This window comes from Pseudochaenichthys georgianus, chromosome 20 (assembly GCF_902827115.2).
Source record: "Pseudochaenichthys georgianus chromosome 20, fPseGeo1.2, whole genome shotgun sequence".
NCBI classification, from domain to species: Eukaryota; Metazoa; Chordata; class Actinopteri; order Perciformes; family Channichthyidae; genus Pseudochaenichthys; species Pseudochaenichthys georgianus.
Window position 1 is genome coordinate 11,970,011 of NC_047522.1, and position 26,555 is coordinate 11,996,565.

The 26,555-nt window shown below is 39.3% G+C and overlaps 1 protein-coding gene across 1 annotated transcript in view; it reads left to right on the forward strand.

Moving 5' to 3' along the window:
• Positions 1-26,555, forward strand: part of LOC117466050 (E3 ubiquitin-protein ligase HECW1-like) — a 181,245-nt gene that overhangs the window by 79,816 nt on the left and 74,874 nt on the right. Inside the window, exon 4 of the mRNA XM_034109176.2 lies at positions 7,705-7,799. Coding sequence (XP_033965067.2) covers positions 7,705-7,799 — 95 coding nt within the window. The remainder of the gene's footprint in view (positions 1-7,704; positions 7,800-26,555) is intronic.

Below are 26,555 nucleotides of genomic sequence, written 5' to 3' on the forward strand. Positions count from 1 at the left end.
TGTTTACCTGACTTTGCGTTCCTTTGTTTCTGACCAGGAAATCTTAGGCATGTGCGCCAACTGCGTTGGTACCATTTTTCCTGCATCAACCAGGTAGCGATATGCCGACAGTGAAGAATAAACATATTTATAACTAGTTTAGCTAGTTCCAGAGGTAGATGGAATAGCTAAGTGTGTTTGGTCTAACTGTTAGTGTGTGTTTTGCTCAGCTCCGCAGTCCGTCACAGCAACAATTAAAATGTAAACCTAAGACGCAAAGAAGTGCAAGATAACAGATAAATATATAACAACCACAATGTAGATTCAATAATATGAGAGAAGTTGTAGATTAAGTGTAGACAGTATTTCAAATAAAGACAATGCAATGTAATAAGTATATACAGTATATGCAAAATGACAAGTACTATATGGCACACAGATGTAATGTTTTAATTATAAGTAAAAGTATGTAAGGCTGAAGTGACAGCAGTGATGAGCTCTACACGTCTACACTCATACGCAGAGTTGGGTGTAACGCGTTACTTTGTAACGCGTTACTGTAATAATATGACTTTGTCGGTAACGGAGTAGTGTAACGCGCTACTTTTATAATCCAGTAATCACACTACAGTTACTAACATTGCCCCGACACGCGTTACTTCGTTACTTTCTAAAATCAGTCATAATCAAACCTCAACAAACACCTGCAAAGAACACATGCTAGGTGAAGCTAACGCACATAGCTGTTGTTTATTTATATCACACACACGTAGTTCTTCTTCTCTGTTTTCCGGTTGTTGCTTGTTTTGAATGACGAATACACACTACCGCTGCCTGCTGGTAAGGAGAGTTATTGCCACTCACGCATGCGCAGTTCGTACGTGCTCGGCTGAAGTCTGGCTCCAGTGCAACACATGGCCAACACGCAGGAGAACACGCTGACGCAACAGCGTGAGCAGAGATAGACTGCGCAAAATATACAGATAGCAGGAGACAGAGGACAGCCACGGTCAGATAGCAGGAGACAGAGGACAGCCACGGTCAGATAGCAGGAGACAGAGGACAGCCATGGTCAGATCATTCAGGAGCTATCTGGATCAGTCTTATGGATCCTGATGGAAACTGAACTAAAGAGAACATTTGAAACTTTAGCAGTCTGCGTGATCTGCCTGTAGGGAGGGGCGGGCCGGCCCTGCGAGTAAAGTAACGAGTAAAGTAACGAGTAAAGTAACTAATTACTTTATGTAGATAGTAACGAAGTAGTGTAATATATTACTTTTTTTTAAAGTAATATGTAATATGTAATATATTACTTTTTTTTAGTAACGACCCCATCTCTGCTCATACGTCTGTACTGCAGTCAGTGGAGGTTTGGGTGGATGATGTTCCTGAGCGCTGTTCAGGCTTGCTTTATCCAGCACCTCAGGTGGCAGCTCTGTCCTTCTGATTTGCCGTGCACTTTTCAAAGTAAGGGTCGTTCCCCAGCAGATCCATTTCTCCAGAATTGTGGTAATCACAGAGAAAACAAGAGATCATAATAAAGCAACCCAGTCTCACGGCATTTCGTGTTCATCAACACGATTTTTAATCTATTGATTCGTGTTCACCATCACGATTTGCCCCTTTTTTTCGTGTTGCACAGGACGATTTTAAAAGCAATGTATTTCTACTGGTAACGTGTTTCGTGCCTGCAGGCTGCAGGACGTCTTTTTCTCCGGTCGGGTCGTGGAAGACCGGAAGCTGTGTGGTTCATAAAAACATGTTCTTACTCAATATCAAGCCACAGTTATTGCTTTTATTTTAAATCATATAATTTCGGACTTTTGTTGTCGTCTGTGAGGAAAATAAATGGGGCTCAGAGCCTCAGGATACTGAAATCTGTATTTTTTAAATCTTTTTTTCCTTCTAATTTGTTGTTCTTTTCAAAATAACACACTTTTATTTACTCACCAATAACACTCAATTATCCTTGCTTTTATTTATTGGTTTAATTCCATAATCTCGGGCTTTTTTGGCGTCCGTCAGGAACTGAATTTCAAAATAAATATAACCGGAAACAGACGTAGGCATTTCGAGCGATTACCCAAGATCCTCAGCTATGGTTTTAAGCTCGTTGATTGGATGTGTTAGCCGCAATGCATGCTGGGATTTGGTGTTTATATTATATGAAATCCGGAAAACATTTTAAAAGTATAAAATAATACCTAATTCCGAGTGCTCTTGCTTTTCTCTTTGAAAGTCATCACATAACGGCATTGTAATACACGGTTCGGCTGCATTACATATTACAGATCTGCCGTAGAACTTTCTTTCTTTATAGCGCCCTGATGAGAAGACCTTTGGAAAAACTGGAAGAAATGGCGCCGAAACTGAATACTTGACGTGGATCATAAATATATCAACAATTAAACAACATCTTCAATTTCTCTTCACACAATACGTCTCCTTGCAGTATCTACACTAATTCGGCTGACTTTTACATTTGATCTAATTCATAGATAGGTTATATTTACACCATAACGGTGCACAGCTGAGAGAAAAGGACTGTAGTTTTCAAAGATATTACTGATTTTCTTTGAATGTAAGAATGTAAATACTGAGTCTGAAATAGTATAGAAATATGCTGTAAAATGATGTGAAAGCATGCATAAAACTATACATCTTCAGATGTTGTACATACACACTAATAATACAAAGTTATTATGGCTGTGTGCACCTCGTGTGTACCTCCTAGTGGTTAAAGCACGTTATTGAATTATTGTTTTATGTGTTATATTTGATTAAAAAAATATTAAGAGTACATACTTTCATAGGGGGAAAGTATAAATATAGAAATATAGAATATAAAAAATCAAGAAGATACTATAAGTTATCTCTACAATAAAACAGTTTAGTGCAGGATGTACACAGATATTAATAGGAGGAGGTGCAAAACAGAAAAACGGATTAACCTTTATTTAAACATTACATATTAAATATTAAGCCTGACAAAGTAATTAACGTCTAATATATTGCTTTCCTGCAATGTTAACTATGTTGAAGCACTTATTTTAACTGATATTATACACATTAATTATACTCTTATGTATGTAGATAGAATAAGAAATGTGCAGAATATGACAGTTTAATGGTGGAGGTACACACATATTGATAGATGTCTTGTAATGCACTGTTGAGGAACCTGTGACCCAAGTTTTTCATTCATTGCATAACTACACCGTAGTTGTGTATGATATGTCAATAAACCTTTGAAAATCTTGAAAGGGATGTGCAAAATAGCCATAATATACAGTCTTTAATTAACTATTAGTAGAGAATAACGAGTAATGAATATACTTTATTACTTGTTTCCATTCATGTCAATTGCAGATACATGTTTAGTCTTCTCAAGCACCAACTATCAAATATCTCTCCTGATTGTTGGCACTTGACAATCACCTTACCTGAATTTTACTCAGGTGTAACTAAAGTCTGATTTAAGGGTTGTTTATATATTTCACATAATTAATCAGAATCTGCAAAGTAACTCAAATAAATGCAGTGGAGTAAACATACCAGGTTAACCTCTGAATTGTAGTGGAGTAGAATTACAAAGTAGCAATGAGCTGTCATGTGGGTATACGGCATTAATATAATGCTGCGCATTATGGACACAAGTGATTTTCACCCATTTATTAATTATATGTTTTACATTTGATAACACCAATGTGTTTAATAATGGCAACTTCTAATTGTGGGAAAAACGAAAACGTTCAGTAGAGACGTCCCATAGAACATTTTGCGAAACACAATAGCCAGCATGTGTAGTTCTGGGGGGGGCGTTCGATTCCAGTTTTGGATAGACTGGCGTGGTTTCGTTCCATTTCACACAGCTGTTTGACGCTCTGCGTAACCTTACGGGAACTGTAGTCCTAAACGATAGCTGGGGATTATGGGTAGTGTAGTGTCTTTGGCCATCCTAAACTCAGAAATGTTGACAATCGCAATGATGCTCGAAATGTCCCTTACAGGCCTACGTCTGTTTCCGGTTATCTTTATTTTGAAATTCAGTTCCTGACGGACACCAACAAAGCCCGAGATTATGGAATTAAACCAATAAATAAAAGCAAGGATAATTGTGTGTTATTGGTGAGTAAATAACAGTGTGTTATTTTGAAAAGAATAACAAATTAGAAGGAAACAAATATTTAAAAATACAGATTTCAGTATCCTGAGGCTCTGAGCCCCATTTATTTTCCTCACAGACGGCAACAAAAGTCCGAAATTATACGATTTAAAATAAAAGCAATAATTGTGGCTTGATATTGAGTAAGAACATGTTTTTATGAACCACACAGCTTCCGGTCTTCCACAACCAGACCGGAGAAAAAGACGTGCTGCAGCCTGCAGGCACGAAACACGTTACCAGTAGAAATACATTGCTTTTAAAATCGTCCTGTGCAACATGAAAAAAAAAGGGGCAAATCGTGATGGTGAACACGAATCAATAGATTAAAAATCGTGTTGGTGAACACGAAATGCCGTGAGACTGGGTTGAATAAAGACATGGTTGCTAAAGCATGATTGAACAATGTAACTGTAAGACTTATAGACAGAGAAAGTGTGTGTGTGGGGGAGGGGGGGGGGTGTTTATGTGTAGGCTTTAGGAGATTTTTCATGAAACCATATGGTGCTTCACTTAATAAATACAAGGGCTGTAGCCTAATATTTATATTTATTATATGCTTTAGGAGCTGTTTGTGTTTGTTGTAGAACGTGTAGGTGTGTGTTGTAGAACGTGTAGGTGTGTCTGTGTGTTTGTGAGCGTTGATGTGCGAGGCAGACAGGCAGGTTTCAGTAGCTTATCTGACATATAAATGGTACAAAAAGGTATATTCTCCGTTAGCTTACGAGGTCCTCGATTCAGCTAGCAACTAATTTCTTCACAATTTAGCATCACATTGGATATGGGCAGAATTTGTGCTGGATTGGAATTTTTTGGAACATTTCCCTAGGAGGACTTTGCTAAAATGTGCTTAAAATGCATGAGAAACGCACATTTTTCAAAATGGCTGACTTTCTGGGGGGCGGGGCTAATAAAAGCCAATTTGAAATATGTGTGCAATCATAATAGCAATATATATACAGCGTTTCGTGAATATCAGAATAACTATATCCGAGTAGTTTGGAGTAATTTGCGACATGTAAATGGTCAAAAATGGTGTATTCGCTGTTAGCTTACGACCTCCACGAGTAATTTTTCAAAAATGTGCCCCTCAATTAAGTATCATATGGGATAGGGGCTAAACCTGTCCTGCATTGGAATTTTTCCGATCATTCCCCTAGGAGGAGTTCGCAAGAACGTGCGTAAAATGGCTGAAAAACGCACATTTTTAAAAATGGCCAACTTTCTGGGGGGCGGAGCTAATGGAAGGCAATTTGAAATATGTGTGAAATCATAATAGAAATATGTATACAGCGTTTCGTGAATATCGGAATAACTATATCCGAGTAGTTTATTTTTTTTATACATTCTTGAAAAGGTCGTGGGCTGTGATGCGTGTCCCAAGTTTTGCGTACCGAAACACATCGTCATAAAAAAAAAAGTACAGGCCACGCCCACAATTATTATTCGTTGTGACACTTTCAATATAAGTCCATACTCATCCCGAGTATGTCTAAAAAAAAAAAAAAGATTTCGTCCATCATTTCATGAGTTATACATTTGTCATGTTTTTGGCGCCCCCTATAGTTCAAAATGGATATTACTTTTTGTGCTTATTCCCCAATACAGACTGAACCTTACCACCAAAATGTGTGTTTTGTTGGTACATTGTTGATGAATTATGAGCATTTCTATCTAAGCCCCGCCTTTTTGCGAACACGTTTAGAGTACTGACGGCCACATTTATCGACTGAACATGCTCATTCCCTACGATAATGTGTCTGACCCTCCAGCGATAAGGTATACTGAGTTTGGTGTTGTAAAACAAAAATTTGAAATGTATGTGAATATTTAACTGTTTTGTAAATTATGCTAATTTAAAAAAAATAAAGTAGGCGGAGCTTAGGAGTTCAAGGAGATTATATGTAGAGCAGGTCCACCCGGATATGTGTGCAAAATTTCAGGTCATTTGGAGTTACGGTGCGACTTTGTAAATGTATTCCGAATTGGGATTTGTATAGGTGGCGCTAGCGAGCAAGTTGTACAATTGACTCCAGAATAAGGTATTTTTCACCAGTTATGGCGTCCGTGCAAAATTATACAACTTTTTCAGCATCCTAAAGGCCTGAAAACAAGGATTCCGTAATTATATAATAATAATAATACCACGAATAACAATAGGTATCCTTGCACTTCGTGCTATGACGCCGTTGGGTCCTAGCACTCTCGAGCTCGGGCCCTAATAACGGAAGCTATTGTATTGGCATATATATTTCAATGGCTATGCGCCCTTGAAACACTCTTATTATTTATTTTGTAATATTTTCAAGACATTCTTTTTAGTTTTACAGCTTGATGAAACCTTTTTGTTTGACATCAGTCATTAGATAATATGGCCATCTGAGTGTGTGTGGTACTGTTTGTTTTTAACTGTGTAATACAGTTAATTATTCAAAATGTTAAAGTTCCTTATTTTTCTACTGAAACTTGCACTAGTGTTCAAAAATAAATAACAAGAAACATGGAATTATGCATTTGGGACTTTTTTTTTGCTTTTTCATGTTGTACCGAACCCGTACCGAACCGTGACCCCCAAACCGAGGTACTCCTCATTACCCAGGTCTCTAAAAACAGGGGTACAGCGGAGCTGATCCAGATTTTCTGAGAACTTCACGCCATTACTAAAATATGGGCTTTTACAGTACACTGAACTCCTGGCAACGGCCTAACCTATCGTCCCCATATACAGTTGCCTAGCTGAATCACCTCCCGCAGCTGTATGTCTGTTTATTCAGCAGAGTGTCTACGAGAGTGACTTAGAGTAAAGATGTTATATACATAATACATACAATGGCAATGTTCTAGTGGGAAACACTGAATAAAGAACATGTCAAGCTGTGTGCTGTATCAGAAACAATGCGCGACATGTTTTGGAAGTAATATGGTCTGTATTTACATTAGCAAGCATCACTAACACTCAGAGCTAATGCTGTACTGGAGAGAATATGAGTAAAGAAGCCGGATATAAAAGGAACTGTCCTTATGGTAATCGGAGAGATAGAAATCGTTTGAACTCCATACTGTTTCAGAAATAGTGCTTTATTTGGTTTGGAACATAATTTGGCGTTTAATTAGGGCAGTGTTTAGCTGAGTTTCTGCCGGTAGACACCCTTCTCTTCACAGAGCTCACTGCTTGCATGCGGATGCTCAAAAAGGACTGGGCCAGCAGCAGCAGCCTGGTTACAGCCGGGTTACATTACAAGGGCCAGACCCAGAATCAGCACTTTTGTAACAGAGCTGGAATAGAGGGGTATGAGGCATGCTACAATGGGTGATGTGTTTGGTATTTTGAGCAAAACACTTCAGAGACATGTTTTGTATAGATATGGCCCCATAATATTTTGTTCAAATATAGCATAATAGGTGAGCTTTAAATGTATACTAATAAAAAAAGATCTAAACCCCAAAACCTGTTTTGTATCAAGGTCCAAATGACAATGTGGTGAAAAGATAACTAATTATCGTTTCATTTTCTCTTCATCATTTATAACTCTCTTTCCCTCTCATCTCATCCTTCTCAGGTGAGACCCAGGTTTGCTTCAGGTACTACCATGGCGTCAACGGAACACTGAGGGCAACGACTCCCAGCATAACCATAAAGAAAGCTTCTGCACCTGTGAGTCCAACCAAACCGCATGGCTTTATTTTGACGTATGCAGCTTTCTGAGATGTATAATAATAACAATGCATTACATTTATAAAGCGCTTTTCCTGGTGATCAAAGCAATTAAAACAAAATAACAACAAAAGTAAAAAGTGCTAAGCTAGGTGGAATAAGGGCGAGGGGTTAGCGGATTAGGAGTTGAAGGCAAGAGTGAAAAGGTGAGTTTTGAGGGATTGTTTGAATGATGTGAGATTGTTGGCAGATCTGACGTGGCTGGGGATGGAGTTCCAGAGTGTGGGGGAGGCTGCAGCGAAGGCCCTGTCACCCTAGGTCCGGAGCTTTGCCCTGATTGGCTGCAGTAGGTTAGCTTCAGCAGACCTGAGGCGACGGGTGGGGGTGTGTCGTTGGATGAGGTCACAGAGGTAGGGGGGGCAAGGTTGTTGAGGGCTTTGAATGTATGTAATGTATGGAACTTCGATGGTCTCTAAGTATCGTGTGTCTGTTAAATGGCAGCCTGGCCTCTTTATTTCTATTCACTTCAGTCAGTCATGTCAATCAACCTTAGTGGTGAAGAAGCTACTTTTTATGTGTACCTTGCAAGGCAACAACCTATTCTTGAAGTAGCTATGCTGCATTCACACATAACAGGAATGGACTATTGACATGCTCTGCTCTTGAAAGGAGTCTTATAATAACACTGAAAAAAGCTTGGCTGGGGCAGGATGCTGGGGCGGGACGGCGGGGCGCTGGGGCAGGGCGCGTCAGGAATAGCACAGCGTCTTTCTGAAAATATAGATGTTTACGACATGAAGCACTTATGTGGGCACTCAAAGTAAATCTGGGTGCTCTGAGAAAAGATGTATAGACCCTCACCACTTAACTTAATCAATTTCAATGTTAAATTGGTAAACTTTTTAGGGTACAAACCTATGAGAAACACAATTTCAGCAAGGCCATGCAAATAAAGATACAAGAAATGGGAGTAAGAAGGACCATAAATATAGAGGGAGGAATTTATTTGGATGTTGAGTTGAAATATCAAGAATGTTTCTCCAGAATCGCAGACTCCAGCTTAAAGGAATAGTAACATTGGTTTGTGGTGAATCTCAGCAACTAGTCAGTATAAGAATTACGTTTTTTACAAGGTAAGTTTTAACTAAAAGACATTTAAGAACAAATAAAGTGGAAGCATATTATAAAAAGGCATTTAAAAACAGGCATTTAAAAAGCAAAGATAATAAAATCAACACAACAGGTACATACTGCAGTTTGAATTTGAACAACTCATCCAAATGCAGCGTCAAAAAGATAAGTTTTGAATCTCGATTTAAAAGTATCAACAGTTGCAGCTTGTCACAATCTGTATGTTATGTCACGTTTTTAGTTTTGTATGTCTAGGTTTGGGTTTGTTTTGCTGTTCTGTTCTCCCTGTCTCATGTTTTCCTCCTTGTTTCTTGTCTGGTCCTTCTCCCTGTGTTTTCCTTCCTGTCGTTAGTTTCCCTGGTGTGTCTGATTGTCTAATTGTGTGTCTAATTGTGTTCACCTGTTACCCTTGCGTTTCTGCCTCCCCTGCCTTGTCTCTTCCTGTGTTCCCCGGTCGGTTCATTGTTTGTTTCTCCTCCTGTCACGTCACACTTCATGTTTTTCTCTCCGGTCTTCTTCCATGTTTCTCACGGTCAGTTTTTGTGTTGTTGTTTTCTGTACTACCATTTCAAGTTATGCCATGTTTTGTTTACCTGCTTTTAAATAAAGCTCGCTTTTTGTTTCAAGACCTTTTTTCCGTTTTTGTAGCCGACATTTGGGTCCTACCTTTTCTGCGATCTTTACAGTGATCATAACACAGCTGACCTGCAGGATTCAGGCAGTTAGTTCCAGATGGTCGGGCATAAAAACTAAATGCTGCTTCTCCATGTTTAGTTCTGACTCTTGTTGCAGAGAGCAGACCCGTCCCAGAAGACCTGAGACTCCTGGATGGTTCATATTTTTGCAGGAGATCATTAATATAATTTGTTCCTAAACCATTTAGTGCTTTAAAAACCAGCAATAGTACTTTAAAATCAATTATTTGGCAGACTGGAAGCCAGTGTAAATACTTCGGTACTGGACTGATGTGATCCACTCTTTTAGTGTTTGTGAGGACACGGGCAGCAGCGTTCTGAATCAGCTGCAGCTTTCTTTTATGTTCATTCAACCATATGCAGATCGATTTTACATTGTTGAAATAAAAAAAGCAAACAATTACTTACAGTTCAGCAAACACAGAGAATTATACATCATGGTATCCTATAAATTACATCCAAACAAAGAGGAATGAGAGAATATTGAATCGGCAACACACAAATAAATTAAAATAAACAAGAATTAGTTTTGTTCAAGGCCACCCTTATCTTTACAGCACCTTTTCACAATTGTAGCCCAAAATGATCGATTACAGGAGTCCATCTAATTACAAACACATCTGACTTCATCTGGAGTCTTGCTGTTATTTTTTCCATCGAGAACACCATCAGTAGCCTATCTCACCATTGACGTACACTGAAAAAATTGATACTTTGGATCAACTTTCCAACTTTTCCGACAAATTCGTTAATATGTTACAGCTAATTGTTTTAGTTTATTCCAAATAGATTTTTTGACCTCAACAATTTAATTTGAGTCAAGTAAAAAACATTGCTTCCGTCTAAGATATATATTTACATTCACACAAAGTAATAAGATGATTCATTCTGAAGACCGCACAATATTTATTACTTTGTTATAACTTAATTTTTCCTTTTGGACTAACCTCATATTTATATTAGATCTAAGTAGAGTTTTTAACCTCTTAAGCACGGTGGTCCCCCCAGTGGAACCCCCCCCCCCCCACCGTTTCTTTTCAGTGTCAGGGCTTCTTAACATTTATGAAACTATTAATATGTAGCACCAGATTAACGGGAAGAATCTCAGCGAACTGAAGATATGAACAATTTTTACCAAAACAAAACACAAGGGTAATACCAAGCCTCTGAATTAGCACTAAGTGAAAAAATGCTAACGCACTTTAGCACAGAATTCAAAATAAAGATACCCTTATTACTTATCGAAACTGCCCATACAATATATCCGATTTAAAGCTGAGACTCAACAGATTATTTAAGTATAGTATCATCACTAAGCGATCCGAATTCGCGACAGGGGAAGCAAACACAGACATCACAACACGTACCTTTACGGAGCTTTTACGGGAGATCGTCTCACCGTAGCTGTCAATCTGATCAAAAGACGTGTTCAATGGCATTAAAACAAGAAAAAAACGCGGCTGAATCGGTTGATCCATAGGTTAATAGTGTATCTGTGGCTTTGAAACAATTCTTTATAATCCAAAATTCCATTTTTATGTAAAAATCGGAGCAAAACATGTAGCTGCTAATGGTATGCAGCTTCCGGTTTTGGCCACGCGTCACTCCCACTCCTTATTTGTTCATGTGTTGGTGTGTGTAGAACTTCCCCTTGATTCCATTGGCTCTAGCAGTTATAAAGAGATTTCATTCGTCAAAATCGACCAAGGGGGGCCAGAGATATGGAAAATCCATCCAAATGACCCCAGAAGTGTTTTTTTGTTGCTAAATCTCTCTAAAAAGGTAAAATGTCACTTGTTTTGCATCAATCTTGATACAGGGTACTTATTATATGTTGTACTTTGGATTCCTAAAGCTTTTAGTCTACTAACCCCTCAAAAATGACATTCCCAGAACAAGTGACCATATCTTCCCTTCTAAAAGGGTTACATTAATAATATTTTTTCTCAAAGCAAGGTTACACCTGTGTGTTGAATGTAGAAGTGTCAGAATCAATACAGATGTTTTTATTTTAAAGTAAATTCAGATTGAACACAGTAAAAAAATGTAAATTATTGTGTCCGTCCAAAAAAAAAAAATTACTTATAGTGAAAACCACCCTTGAATGATGGGATGGTAAATAGCTACTCCTCTTTCTTTTCTTTTTTCCACATGAGGCACTGACAACTTGCCCCACCCATTCCCTTCTCAGTTGTTTGTGTTTGTAGGAGTTGGGAGGGCTGATAATTTATTCCGGCAAATTACTCAGACCTACTAATTGACCTAACAGAAGTTATTGAGTCTCTGTAAGTGTACTGCTTGGCTCAGATCCACCAACGTCAGCAAGATCTCACCTCCATTAACTCTTGAAGAACCAGGTTCAATTCACTGCCGTTTCAATTCAGATGACCCGCTAAATCTGTTTAAGCGATCCCGAAGGATTTTGATATCAGTAATGTGTGGCACAGTGGATAGTGTGTAGGTGTTTGGATCAGGGGTCACAGGTTCAAACCCCACTGCAGTCAGCATGTCATTGTGTCCCTGGGCAAGACACTTCACCCCAAATGGCTCCCGTGGTGATTGCCCACAGTATTGAGTATGTAAGTCGCTTTGGATAAAAGCGTCTAACAAGTGACATGTAATGTAATGTAAAGTAATGAGGTGTGGCCCTACCTAAGTGTGAGTGTGGCAGTGTGCAATCTTACCTTTGAAGCAGGAGAGGAGAGCACAGGTGTCTTTTAAGTTGTCCCAATCCAAAAGGTGGGATCAGTTTATTTGAAGAAAAATTGGTCCAAACGTATACATGGTTTTTACCTTCTCTCGTTACAACATTATAATCATACTAAACATATCATGCTGTGATCATGTTCTAATATGCAACCCTAAATCACAGTTTTACATTTATTACACTAAATTGACAACTCGGCTCGTGGGCTTTAACATAAAGCAGGGAGGCAAGACGAGAATAATATAGTTTATTGTTTAAACACAACAAACTAAATAGACACCAGCATCAGGTCCCGAAACTGGCGCAGAGAAAGTGCCCAGAGGAGTGAGAGAGACGTATCCGGCTGGGCTCCTCCTAGAACCTTTTCCCCAGGTGTAGCTCATCAGGCAGATCTCCTCCCCGACAGGTGCGGCTCATCACCACCGGAACCTGTAAACACCCACAAAGCACACACAAATAGACGGCACCCCACGTAGTGTGGAGGGGTCGTCACAGTAACTTCAACAGCCAAATTATGTTGTGATATTTAAATCTCCCGATAGAATTTAGAGGCATTTCCTCATAAATGACCGGTGATAATAAAAAGCACATTCAAACTTTCATTCAACAAATCAGTTCATTTGCTCATTTCCACATTCGTATACTTCAACTAGTCCTGCATGAATTTGGAGGACCTTTCCTCACAGGTGGCAGGGTACTAACTTTCAACAAACATCAACTCATTCCACAATTCAATTAATTCCACAATTCACATCATTCCACAATTCACATTCGTATACTTCAACTAGTCCCGCATGAATTCGGAGGACCTTTCCTCACAGGTGGCAGGGTACTAACTTTCAACAAACATCAACTCATTCCACAATTCAATTTATTCCACATCATTCCACAATTCACATTCGTATACTTCAACTAGTCCCGCATGAATTCGGAGGACCTTTCCTCACAGGTGGCAGGGTACTAACTTTCAACAAACATCAATTCATTCCACAATTCACATTCGTATACTTCAACTAGTCCCGCATGAATTCGGAGGACCTTTCCTCACAGGTGGCAGGGTACTAACTTCCAACAAACATCAATACATTTCACAAAGAAATTCGAGAGATATTTACCAAGTTTGAGAGAACCTTACCGAGAGCAAAATATCTCTGTCTCTCTCTCTGTGTGTGCCAGTGTCTTTATGCTCAAAAACAGGATAGAAAAACCTAAAGACACCTCCTCCATACCCATATTTGTGGAAACTGGGCATGGCCTCTGATGTACAGGACTGGACATGACCAGACATATTCTATGGCTATGGCATAAGACACACCTTCCCATGTTTGTGTAAAAAGGACATGACCCCTACTCTGCAGGACTTGCAAAATATTATTCTCGGCTATGACATAACCACCTTTTTGGGGCCTCAATGTATTTCTCCTTAAGTCAGGAGCCCCCCTCCCTGTGTACTGCTGTGAGGGGAGAGGGAAGCAACTGCCTCCTCTCTTATCAGTGACACCCATAAACCATAATAGGGCTGCAACAAACGACTAATTTGATAATCGATTAATGAAACGATTAATCGACTATTCGGACTATTACTGTATGCCTTGCACAATTTCCCAAACGCTCTTATTTAGTCATCAACTTTTAGATTTAGCAAGAGGTTGTTTTAGGCATGTGGAAACTAACAATGAAGACAATAAAGATGAATACTTGATTCAAAAATACATATATTATTAAATTAACTAAACACATTTTGAACAAAATTAACATAGCTTTTAATTTAAATTAAATAAATAATATTTCAGATCAAAAGAAACAACAGTGTTTTAACATATCGTATTAAATAATCTGATGACAGAACTGTAAACAGAATAGCTGAAACTTTAACAAAATAAATAACTCAGTTACCTCTAATCCTTAACCCATGTTTGTATAATGTAGTTAACTCCGTGTGTTGCTGCTAGCATACTGTACATAACACCTGACGTGGAAACGTTACTCGTGGGTGGTGCTACAGAGCTACTAGAAAGGCAGTCGAACCCGGTGCATTCCTCCGTCTGAATGTGGTGCACTTTTGCTAAATGTTTAGACAAATTGCTCGTGTTACCGCCCTTACATGCTAAACTCTTATTGCACTTTTGGCAATGAGCATTCTCCACATCGAGAAGGGTAAAGTTAACCACACCTCGGAGCGCGTTCTCTCCGCCATCTCTGTAGTGTGTTGCTGCATGTAGCAGCTGCGTGTGTGTAAACTGCCCCGCCCCCTCGCACACAGAGAGATCTCGTCTGATCGAAAATACATCATAGACGCATTTGTTTGTCTTTTTGCATATTAGAAACTAGTTGGCGACACTAAGACTGCGATATAATGTTTTTGTAGCAATAATACATGACATATATTTTTTAAATGTCTCCAGTACCGATAAAAAGACCAATAACATTGGAGCTTAATGGCGCGTAAAACACATGTGATGACGTCACCAACGAATCGACGACTGAATTAGTTGGCAACTAATTTGGTAATCGATTTTAATCGATTAAGTCGATTAGTTGTTGCACCCCTAAACCATAATAGGCCTTACACACTCAATTTAACAAACCACTTGTGTTTTGTTTATACTGTAAATATAGAAAATCATAAAATATGAAGCATTTTCATTGTGGGTTATACAATAATATAATTGACTATATTTGATTATAGCTAACTTTTGTTTTAATTATTCAACCTAATATGAAGATCTCAACTTGTTCCTCTGCACTCAAATGCGTCCTCCTCTGCTCCCTCTCTTATTCCGTACAGCCTGATATTATTGCGCCTGTAAGGGAAACTTCTGCAGCAATGGAGAGTCAGGACTCAGAGAGACACGAGGAGAGTTGGAGCTTTGATGTCAAACACTGGTAGTTTATTACAAGTCAACGGCCGGAGAATTCATATCACAAGTCACAGCAACAAAAGGTTCTGACTGCACGGGTGGGTTGTCATGTCAATTCTGCCCAGCCTATCTCTCGATAGATCTTTTAACTAGTTTACAGAGAGTTAATCAGCATATTGGGGGAGGGGTAAACATCTGTGGAGCTACAGGAGATATCCCCCAACTGGAAATACTCAATCACTTGTCAGTGGTGTTTAGAAGCCAGCATTCTCACAGTCGTAAACCCCCATCATCAAATAATGATAACCTGAAAACATTAGTCTAATAATAATTTGGTCAATACTTAAATCAATAGGTGTGGTCTTACACAACATCAATTACATCACAGAGTAGAATAAGATTGAAACATTCAACCACAATGATGACAATCACAAAAGAAATCATTTATCATCAATGTTTGGATCATCTGTTGTCAAAAGCACAATAATGAACACACATAAAACACAGATGCATAATAGCAAAAACATCTTTTTAAACTCAGGACCATAAGAGATCCAGCTAAGGTATACACTTCACAGTTGTGATTTGATCAATCTGTAATCTGCAAAATTGCAGTGTCTTCAATTTAGGATGACTTTACTTCATTACATATTAAATCAAAAGACTATGGCATGATAACATAATTACATTACTTCAACTATCAATCATTATGTCATTTTAAAATCTGAAGGAAAAATCAAACAATTCTCAAAATGTTTAACAATCTGAAAAGGAAAAGTTAGGCAAATATTCAAAGACTTTTGTAAAAACCTGGAAAGGAAGGTTTAAACGTTTAACACTTGAACCATCATTGTAGGTCTGTCTGTGCATGGGTAATACGTTGAAGAGTAGTGTTGTTAAGCCTGATTGCTCGACAATTAAGTAACATTATCTGTTATAATATTAGAAATATCTTATTGTTCAATACCTTTATAATCTGAACATATCAATTAATTAATTTTGTTTAGTGTGAAAGTGTAATCTGATCTGACAAAATATATTTAACACATGTCTGTTCATCGGAAATATAAAAACAATCATTACCTGTACATCTGTAAATATCTGGTCATTCAATTCAAATGTTATCTTTGTACATGTCCTCCTGACTCGTTCTCCTCCTCTCTTTATGACACAGAGTGTCTGGTGTGTAAAGGCATCCTGATGCTGTAGATTAGCACTGAGGTGCTGATTGGCTCAAAACTCTTCTTCATCAGAGCGCCATATTTCAACCCCCCCCCCAATTACTCTGCTTTTGTGTGGCTCATTCAGTGAGCACTGTAGTTGATCCCCCCAGTGAAACGGAGGCTCATCTGCCTGCATTCCTTCTGCTATCTGCTTGAGAGCAGTGTAACTGCCTATTCCAAGTGGCACATCCAGATGCCCCCCCCCGTGATGGGAGAGGTTAGGAAGACATCAAACTCCTCCAAGAAGCCTCTGAAGCCCTCACTCGTCCTGCAGGGTTGTCTGCTTGAGCCAACCGATCAGAAAGATGAAGAAGCATCCCATCTCCTCAGAAAGTTGAAGATTAGAATCCTCTCATCTCGAACGACCTCGTGCCTCCTTGCGCGTGGCTGGGGGTGCTCTCTGCAGCCGGAGAGTGTGACCCTCTCTCTCTGACCCTTGGCCTTCAGAGCCGTCCTAGTTATTGGGTTAACACTTGATAGGGATGTTTTCCTGAGTTAAGACAACTCCAGGTAATGGATTAGCATATTATCATTCAATTACAAAAATAGGATAGGCCCCTCATAATTATTTGGGAGAATTATTATTATGCACATGCATAAATGTAAGGTTTGTGTTAATCATTTAACATGCAAGAATCAGATACTCATCAGTCCAAAGCAGATAAATGTTATTTTAAGTTAAAGGTGAGCTCGTCCCTGCGGATATAACCCCTTCTCAATGATTCTAAATGTTTTATTAATTCAACATTTACCATTTGATAAAAGATTAGTTTATCAGAAATACATTTCCTCTTCCATAAAACATAGGTTTGAGAAATAAATGTTCCAATATGAAATCAATTACTCAATATAATTGACTCTCCCCTCCCTTTCCTTACATATGTCACATATGTAATAACAACGTAGGAGTCTATTTAAACATGGTATCGTCTATAAGCTATTCATCGAGAAGACTCAGTATCAGTATGCAACTCGCAAATATCTCTTCTCTCTTCCCTCTTCTCTCTATTCTCTCTTCCTCATCTCTTCCTCATCCCTCTCTTCCTCATCTCTCTCTCATCCTCATCTCCCTCTTTCCTCACTTCCCCATCTCTTTCTTCTCTCACTTCCCCATCTCTTTCTCTTCTCACTTTCCCATCTCTTTCTTCTCTCACTTATGTTCGATATGAAATAAAACATACGAGTCCATGTAAGCATGGTATAGATCAGGGGTGCCCAACCTTTTTTGAACCGAGAGGTACTTTTAAAGTTGCCAGTCTGCCGAGATCTACCAGTCCAAATAGAGAGGCGTAGCCATTACTGACAGCCTACTACCAGGTAAATACACACTTCTACTTGTATAAAACTGACCTTTGTACGATGAATACTAAAAATACTGCAGATCCTTTATCTTACCTCTTTCTAATCTACACACATACAAGTATTTAACTGAAGTTACACAACAGTGTTGTTGATACAGAGTTGGAGTTTATTCACACGTCACATACTACAGTGGGTAATGTTTTCAAGAACAATTGAACAGTGCTGCCACATGTGACACAGGGAAAAGAGAAAAGACACTGAACCCTTTCTTTGCCATTATATACAAATAGTGTTGCTATAAATTAGGCTTACTAATAAGATAACTCAGATCTGAAGCTACGCAGGAATCTGCTCCCAAAGTGCAATAAAAAAAGACAAAATTAATAGAATCAAACCCTTTTTTTGTTGTATTTTAGTCGAGTATACAAATAAATGCCTTTTAAAATAGGATGCAAGCCACACTAGTTTATTAACCTGAATTGATAATAGACTATAATCAATTTAAACAGAACAGATCTGAATGTTTGCATTCTTATACCATGTTGTACAATAATGAATAAGTTCAAACAAACTAAAACTTACAGCTGATTAATAATGGTATCTAACTTGAGTTTTTATTATATCAAAAACCTGTTGAAATGCTACTGTTATTTTTGACTGTCCCCCAAAAGCGCGTCGGCAGCGTCCAGGAAAGCTTCTTTCACAACTTCGCTGTCTTTGAAATACTTCATGTGTTTCGCAAGAACGTGACTGACACGATAAGATGCTATGGTAGCAGCCTTGCTCTTGTTGTTGGGCCTGGTGAAAATGGACTGCTGTGCATTTAGCTGTCCTTTCAGGCCCCTCCCCTTTTGGGAGCGTAGGGCAGAATTAGGAGGGAATTCCGTCTCGTAGCGTTTGTGCACTGTTTTGAAATGCCGCTCCTAAATTACCCTTCTTCGATAAAGCCACGCTCGCATTGTAGATGAGACAGATGGACTTTGAATTGGAATAGATACAAAAATGATCATCCTCCCACTCGGAGTGAAAATTATATATTTTGGGCTTTTTTGCTTCTGCCATAATTGCGGTCTTGTGTGTGTGCGAACTGTCACTTCTGTTGACACGGACAACGTCAGCGAAATACTGCCCAATGCCCACCAGTCACGGCCGACACATGGGGTCTCGCCGGCCAATCACAAAGCTTTAATGGGTTCAAGTGCATTATTCTGGACAGGAAGATTATGTTACAGGACATTAACGATACAACATAATGTTGTTGTTCTATTTTTAGACACATCTCATCATAATCCATTACTCGAGAAGACTCAGTATCACCTGTGCGCAGCTTACAAAAAACAATTGTGAGAAACATATATTATGCAGGAAATGCATACCTTTGTTGAAAGAACAAAGCATAGCCGATGCAGGAGGAAAAGCTTCAACCCCCTTAACATCTGAGTTACTACTGAAGGCATAGCATGAATGATAGTGGGCGTCTGAGGGTGTCATTACTGAGAAATGTCAAACAAATTCAAAACCTTACATTTGAAAACAGGTTTGCATTCCTCCACTTAAGGTGACGTTATCATTGGAAACAATAAAAACGAACTGTTTTGATGTAGAATCTATCAATTGAATCGTTAGAGCAGAACAGAATGGTTGTATTGTAGCCTGAGTACCGTGCAGCCTCTAGTGTTACCAGGTGGAAACACTGTCCATATAATGTGAATACATGCAGAATTAGACAGTAAGAGGCCCCTGACATTAGGCCTATGCTAAAAATAGTAGGGGCTTTTAACAGCTTGCCAACTTACAGGCATCCTCTGCATAGCAGTATGAATAGCCTTAAATAAAAAATAAAAAACCCACTCTGTGGTAACGAGAGTCATATTTCTGACCCAAATGCCCTAAGTGAAGCCGTTAGTCTCATCTGACTGACCCAAGGGTTGGTGCTGGTGTGACAGGGAGGCTTCCAGGTGTTCAAAGCAGATGTCAAGCTTTCAGTTCATGGCTCGGTGGGGGGGAACAGACCCACGTGAGACAGTGTCAACGGCTGTAATGTTCAGTTTGAGGAGCGTCATTCTCTCTGGGAGCAGGAAATGGTGTCCATTCTCGGACAAGACCATTAATGTCATTTCATGTAGAGCAGCCATAACATCTCTGCGACTGCACTCAGCCGGACTTTAGCAGGGCAGAACTGGGTGACTCTTAGTAAAGCCGTCCAAGGCCATAGACAAAATGGAACCATGTACTAACAAAAAGGACACAAGATCATCAATGTCTCTCATTACCATTGGCCTAATTGTAAAACAAATTAGTGGGAAAATTGTGGAACACTAATCCATCATCATGTGAAATGTTGAGTTAATTTAAATAATTACCTATGGGTTGAAATCAAATTAACATTAACATTAGAACTAAAGTCAGTTAAAATTGGACTTGCACGGATCAGAATCTAAGCAATACACCATTTTCCCAGCTCTGTAATGAAAAGGATATCAAGATTAGGTACATTACGGGAGTGTTAAAACACCCAAACATGCACACGTATCTTATTCTAGTAGAGATTAGAGGACAGGTCTAATGTTGTGAACAAAATCATCAAGTCAAAGTTTTAGCTATTCTATCTTGAATTACTAATAACTCTAAAGATGGCAACAATTTAGAAAGTAGATAAGGCGAATACTCATCCAAAGTGTGTGTGTGTGTGTGTGTGTGTGTGTGTGTGTGTGTGTGTGTGTGTGTGTGTGTGTGTGTGTGTGTGTGTGTGTGTGTGTGTGTGTGTGTGTGTGTGTGTGTGTGTGTGTGTGTGTGTGTGTGTGTGTGTGTGTGTGTGTGTGTGTGTGGGTGTGTGTGCAGCTTGTCTGCCCAAGGTTTAAAACATTTGGGACAGCAGTGAGAATGTTTATGAGAAACAATTCGTAGCTTAGACTGAACTCGAAGGAAACTAGACTGGAATTTTTTTTTTAAGAAATCAAAACAGCTGGGTGAATACTCTCTTTCTGGTATTTAAATTGGGCCAAGTAGAACCCCTTCATGGATTTGGCTTGCAACACAAAGTGATACTGATCTCTGTCTGTTAGGATTTGGAAGTCTCATGATTTATTGTGTGGGCCTGTGAAGGAGAGGCCCAGGGAAAACAACATATATCTTGGAACTGCAATTACTTATCTTAAAGAGATTGCAACATTATACTCCTTTAAAAAAAAAAATTGCTCAATTAATTTAATACATTTATTATGCACACAATAAAAACCTCAACAAATATATTGATCCTGGCTTAACCAGCGACCTTTACTCTATTGTTCATAAGCTCAGTAGTTTAACAACTATTAGAATTGTAGTAATGTCTGTAGACCAAATGTACTAGAAATAATTTGAAACAGTTTAATAAAGAATGTTAAACTATATTTAAAAACTGTAATTGAACTTCAACTTATATTAATTATCTGATGCCAGTGGCCAGTTGGAATAGAATATCAACAAAGTTTCCATTTTGCAGCAACAGCGCAAAAGGTTTCAACAACAATTAGTATTATGTCTGAGTCTAGTTCTGTCTTGCTTTGTTTCGGAATGTGTTCAATCCATTACGTTTTTTATTCATTATTACCATACAATACATAGATTAAGAATAAATTAAACAAATAATACAACATTGACCTAATTGAGCAGACAGATTTTTGTGCAACCCTGATCTCCTCAGGCAGGTCTTTACGACCAGCAGTGATGCCTCTGAGGGTCTCAGGGTGTAAGGCGGGGCATAGGGTTTATACAAGTTCACAAATATATCTTAACATACCAGCAATACAATTTAAAATGTATTGTTAAAGCAATATCATCTTATTTTCTTCTTACACCTACAGCGCACACCCTGAACAGTGTGCTTCTTGTTTACATGTTCCTCTGCACACTCTGATGCAGGACATAAAAACACTCTTTTGCTATTTATTTTCATTTTGCAGCACATTTATACCATAATGTATAATTTTGCTTTACATCTTTACATTATTTATTTTTCTCAAGTAATTTACTTTTGGTGAGATAACTAAAGTTTAGTTCATTTTACCCTGGCTATGGACTGATTCATTATTAGTTGTTACAAAGCATATACAAGACGGCGGGTAGACAAACCAATATAGACCTCCTATACAAACAATTAGACAAACAAACATGAACTCACAATAAACACCAGCGTGACAGCAAAGTTCATCCAACTCAATTTAGTCCGAATTAAGAGGTTTCAGAGGGGGTAGGGAATTATAGAAATGGAGCACCTTGACTCGCGCGTCCACCCTTGTACAAGTGCTAAGATCGTGCCTGAAGACCGTCCAAAAGCGATAACTAGCTTATCCTCTTGCGACACCACTACTCTATTCCAGTGGCGCTATGCCCCCCGACCAGTAGAACAGACTTTTTTCCGCTACCCTTTCTCTCCAACAACAGCACAGTTAACTGTAGTCCTACACGACTAGCCTATACACCCGCCATCGAGTTCATCACAACGATGAAACACAGTTTTGTTCTACACTTGCTTGCCACTGCCCACCCAGCCTATAATTTTATGTATGCACCCCGGACCGCCACCAGCTCCTCTAGCCATGTATAGAGAACTGTGGCGCATCGGGTGATGCACGCACCTCGCGCTGCCCCGGCCTTGCCAGCAATGTAGAAGACGGTCACAAACAACGAGTGCTTTTAGACCATCTCGTTTTTAATAGAGACGGCGGTGGTGTGAGTTAAAGATATAGACAAAAAGCTGTGACTTTCTTCCTCTCAGCTGCACGGCTGCAGCCACCCAGACACGGGGGAATATTTACACACACACCCGCGGCTGCTTCTGCAGCCGTGTTTAGAGAGGCAATGGGGGGAAATATCTCGGGCTGCTTATTTTTAACTGCTGTGTTGGCCGCTGAAACCCCCAGAATTTGGCGATTTGTCCAATACAAATATTTACATTGCTTTCATACAGAAGCTCCACTTTACTGATGTATTTCTTTAAGGTTTCTCTGAACATAAGCTGTGCATGGTACTTCCGTTCAAAGCAGCATGCACAGAGCATGCACAGAGGCAATCAGCCAAATGTTCATTAACCAAAAAATGAAACACAACCGCTCAGTTTCACAGGTAATTGTAGGATACCGTCAATCACAGATTCTGGTAAGGCAATGTCCAAATGTGGATTTGAAATTACACTTACCAGTTCTGAAGATGTGTTGGAATCCTGCCGACAACGCCAATTTGTAAGGGAAACTTCTGCAGCAATGGAGAGTCAGGACTCAGAGAGACACGAGGAGAGTTGGAGCTTTGATGTCAAACACTGGTAGTTTATTACAAGTCAACGGCCGGAGAATTCATATCACAAGTCACAGCAACAAAAGGTTCTGACTGCACGGGTGGGTTGTCATGTCAATTCTGGAAACTGGAAATACTCAATCACTTGTCAGTGGTGTTTAGAAGCCAGCATTCTCTCAGTCGTAAACCCCCCTATCAGACCATAAAACTGACACGTAAATGCTGGAGCACATTCCTTAAAGGAGATAACAGAATATTGGTTGGTTATTAACGTCAACAGGCAATAAGGTTAAATATCTAGGAGTAAATACAAAATTATTCCCTCACAGCGCCGCAGTCGGTTTTCCATGTCATCGCATTTTGCTGCTAAACTAGCCTCTCTTCTGAGTAAGTAGCCCACAGCCCTTTCTTGACGTATGCTTTTGTGTTCCGTGGCGCTCACTCTATTTTCTGCCGTTGTTATTCTTTCATCCAGTTGCTCTATTTGTTGTTTAATCTCAGTCATGGACGATTCCTGTCTGTTAAATGACAGTTTAGTGTCCTTAAAGGACTCACTGTTTTCTTCTCTGAGTTTTCTCAACTCCGCTAGCATCTCTGATTCCAGAGATGTTCACAAGTCTTTTTTTGCAAGTCCAAGTCAAGTCTCAAGTCTTTGGTCACGAGTCCAAGTCAAGTCTCAAGTCTTTGTGGGGTGAGACTTGATCAAGTCTCAAGTCTTTGGTCATGAGTCCAAGTCAAGTCTCAAGTCTCTAAAAGAATAAAAGTCTCATGTCTCTTCTGGTTGTAATAAGCCTTCTATTGTCTGCTGCTATCCAGTCTGTTAAGAATACTGCACAGCTATATCTAAGAAATTCAAAGCATTTACTGTGTTATTATCACTCCTATATCTATTAGCATACAGTATCAGTACTGATTAGTTGTTTGTTATATGATCACTTTAAACAGGCTATTGCAATGCAATATGAGGACAAACATCACACTTTAGCTAAATGCAAACAACTTATAAGCAAAACACTTCAGAATCAGAAATCAGTATCACAAATACTTTATTAATTCCCCGCAGGGAAACTGTTAAAAGTACTTAAAAGCGGGTAATGATTAATGTTACCGACCTTTTTTATGTCATGTCAAGAGTTGGATGTCAACGCCACTCAACTCAAACAAGTGTGACAAGCAATTCACTAATCTTTTCAAATATTCAGTTACAAAGCTAGTAGCAAGCTAAGTTAACATTACATAGCTGATGCTGAGCTAAACATGTTTGCTAACCGTCCATATGCGTTAATGTGACTGACCTATCCGGGTGAGTTTTCAAGTGCCTGATGAAATTCGACGTTGTTGCGCCAGCATCCTTGATTTTGATATTGTAGACTCCTTTTGTTGGTGCCGCCGGCGTTTTGTTCGAAGTTTTTGTAGTTGAACCTAATTACAAGCAGTACAGCTGCAGGTGTGCCGCCGGTCGCCATGGTGTTACTACGAGGTAGTAACAGTACGCACGTCTGCGTAATGAGCCCGGCTAAAATAACTGGATGGCCTACCTGCCTGTCAGCCTTCCATCTGGGCATAAACTTATCTCGTGCTCTCATTGGTCATGTGCGCGTTCGTGTGTGTTGGAGGAGGCGGGCTCTATAAGGAAGTAGCAGCCTCTAGCAGATTATCTCCGGTTGTGTATTTTCAAATTCTAGCGATCTCGAGCCGGTTTCTCTCAAATGTACCTACCCCACCTTTAATACGCCAAAAATAGAAAACACAATGATTGTTCACGAGTCCCAACACACGAGTCCAAGTCGAGTCTGAAGTCTTTTGGTCACGAGTCCAAGTCAAGTCTGAAGTCTCTGTGTGTGCGACTTAAGTGCGACTCGAGTCCGAGTCGCAGACTCGAGTCCCCATCTCTGTCTGATTCACCACCTGTTGGTTCGCTGCTCATGCTACGCATACTGTCCGTTAGCATTAGCTGCTTCTGGCCAGCTTTCATTTCGTCGTGTTTTCCTGTATTAGCGTTATTCTTGATTTATTTCTTGCCCTGGCTCATTGTTCTGGGGATTCTATCATTTAGTGGGAATGCTGATACAGCATTCCAACTATCTGTTCTTCGACGCACACAATTATTTATTATTCTGCCGGGTTATTTTGCGCCTCTTCTGCTCCCACATTCCACATCGCAGAAACTCCGTTCAAACATCAAAACGTTCAGCTCGGTCGGGAATCAATGGTTATTACTTTTCTCATTCATAACTTTCATAATTCCAGAGATACATCCCATAATTCATCAAATTGTTAACATGGAAGTCAATGGAGAAACTCTTCAGACTTGAAAAATCTTCATGCGACTTCAACTGCTAACTGTTCCTTCATACTTTCACTCAGAAACCTCATTCCAACTTTAAAATGTTACACATCTTTCTGACATTATTCGTGTAACACAACTTTTAAATCTGATTCATACTTTTAGAACTATTAAACATTGTTCAGAGGCCTTCTTCAGATTTTAGAGTGCGTGATGTCACAGCTAGAGTGGAGGACAGATTTAATTTTGCCTTCATATTTTCTTTTAAACCTGCCATAATTCCCAAACCCTATATTCCTGAGAGATCATTTTTCATGACAAACGTAGGAAAACATCTCGTAGCTTGAAAAATAAAAAATAATTAAGCAAAATAATCAAACAAAATTCCTCTTGAGGACATGAAGTGACAAAAACCTTCAACATGTCTCCATTAAACCCCATTGTAAGTTCAGCCTCACCTTTCCCCACCACAGCAGCCGCACACCTTTAGTTAATCTGCCAAAAGGCCACATTATTAACCCGAAAGTACACAAAAAGTACACTTCAGATGCTCCAGTTCCTTGACATGCTTCACGCTTTGAAATGTCACCGATATCTGTTACAGTTCTTCAACAAAACGTTCACATGTAAGAGGTTTATCTCTCATTCAGAACAATGAAAATGCTCTTCTCTCACTGATTACTGCACATCACTACGGGACAGTTTTGAGATTTATTCAATTGCCGTTGCCATGGCAACACAATGCTCACCATGAAACACGGTTTTCTCATAACTTCAGTGAAAATGCTCCAAATGTCCCAAAACTTCACAGGTTTGGTAACAATGCAGCCATCAACGCATCTAAGCGTATTATGGGATGTCATCAAATGCCGTTGGCATGGCGACAGATCATTCTCCATCAAGTTAGTTCAAAAGTTTGCAGTTCAAATATTCTGTTGCTTTTCCAAGCCTTTTAACTTTATTTTCTTCTCTCATCACACATTCAAGCCCTCAGTGTTCACGTATCATTTCAATCTAAATTCTTCTTACACATTACATTTCAGCATGGCAGTTTAGCGTCAGCTTTTCAGCATAAAGCATTCCCACTAGCAATTTCTTCAGGAATTGCATTCTCTAGTTCAGTCTAGTGTTCATTTGTCGGATATCTCTTGGGTTTTGACTATTTTAATCACGGGTCTGACGGAGCTGGGGAATCAAGCGTCTGTTCTCGCCATCACGTAACCAGAAATCCCAGCTGCAGATTTCTAATGGATTTGTTGTGAGCCCTGTGAAGACA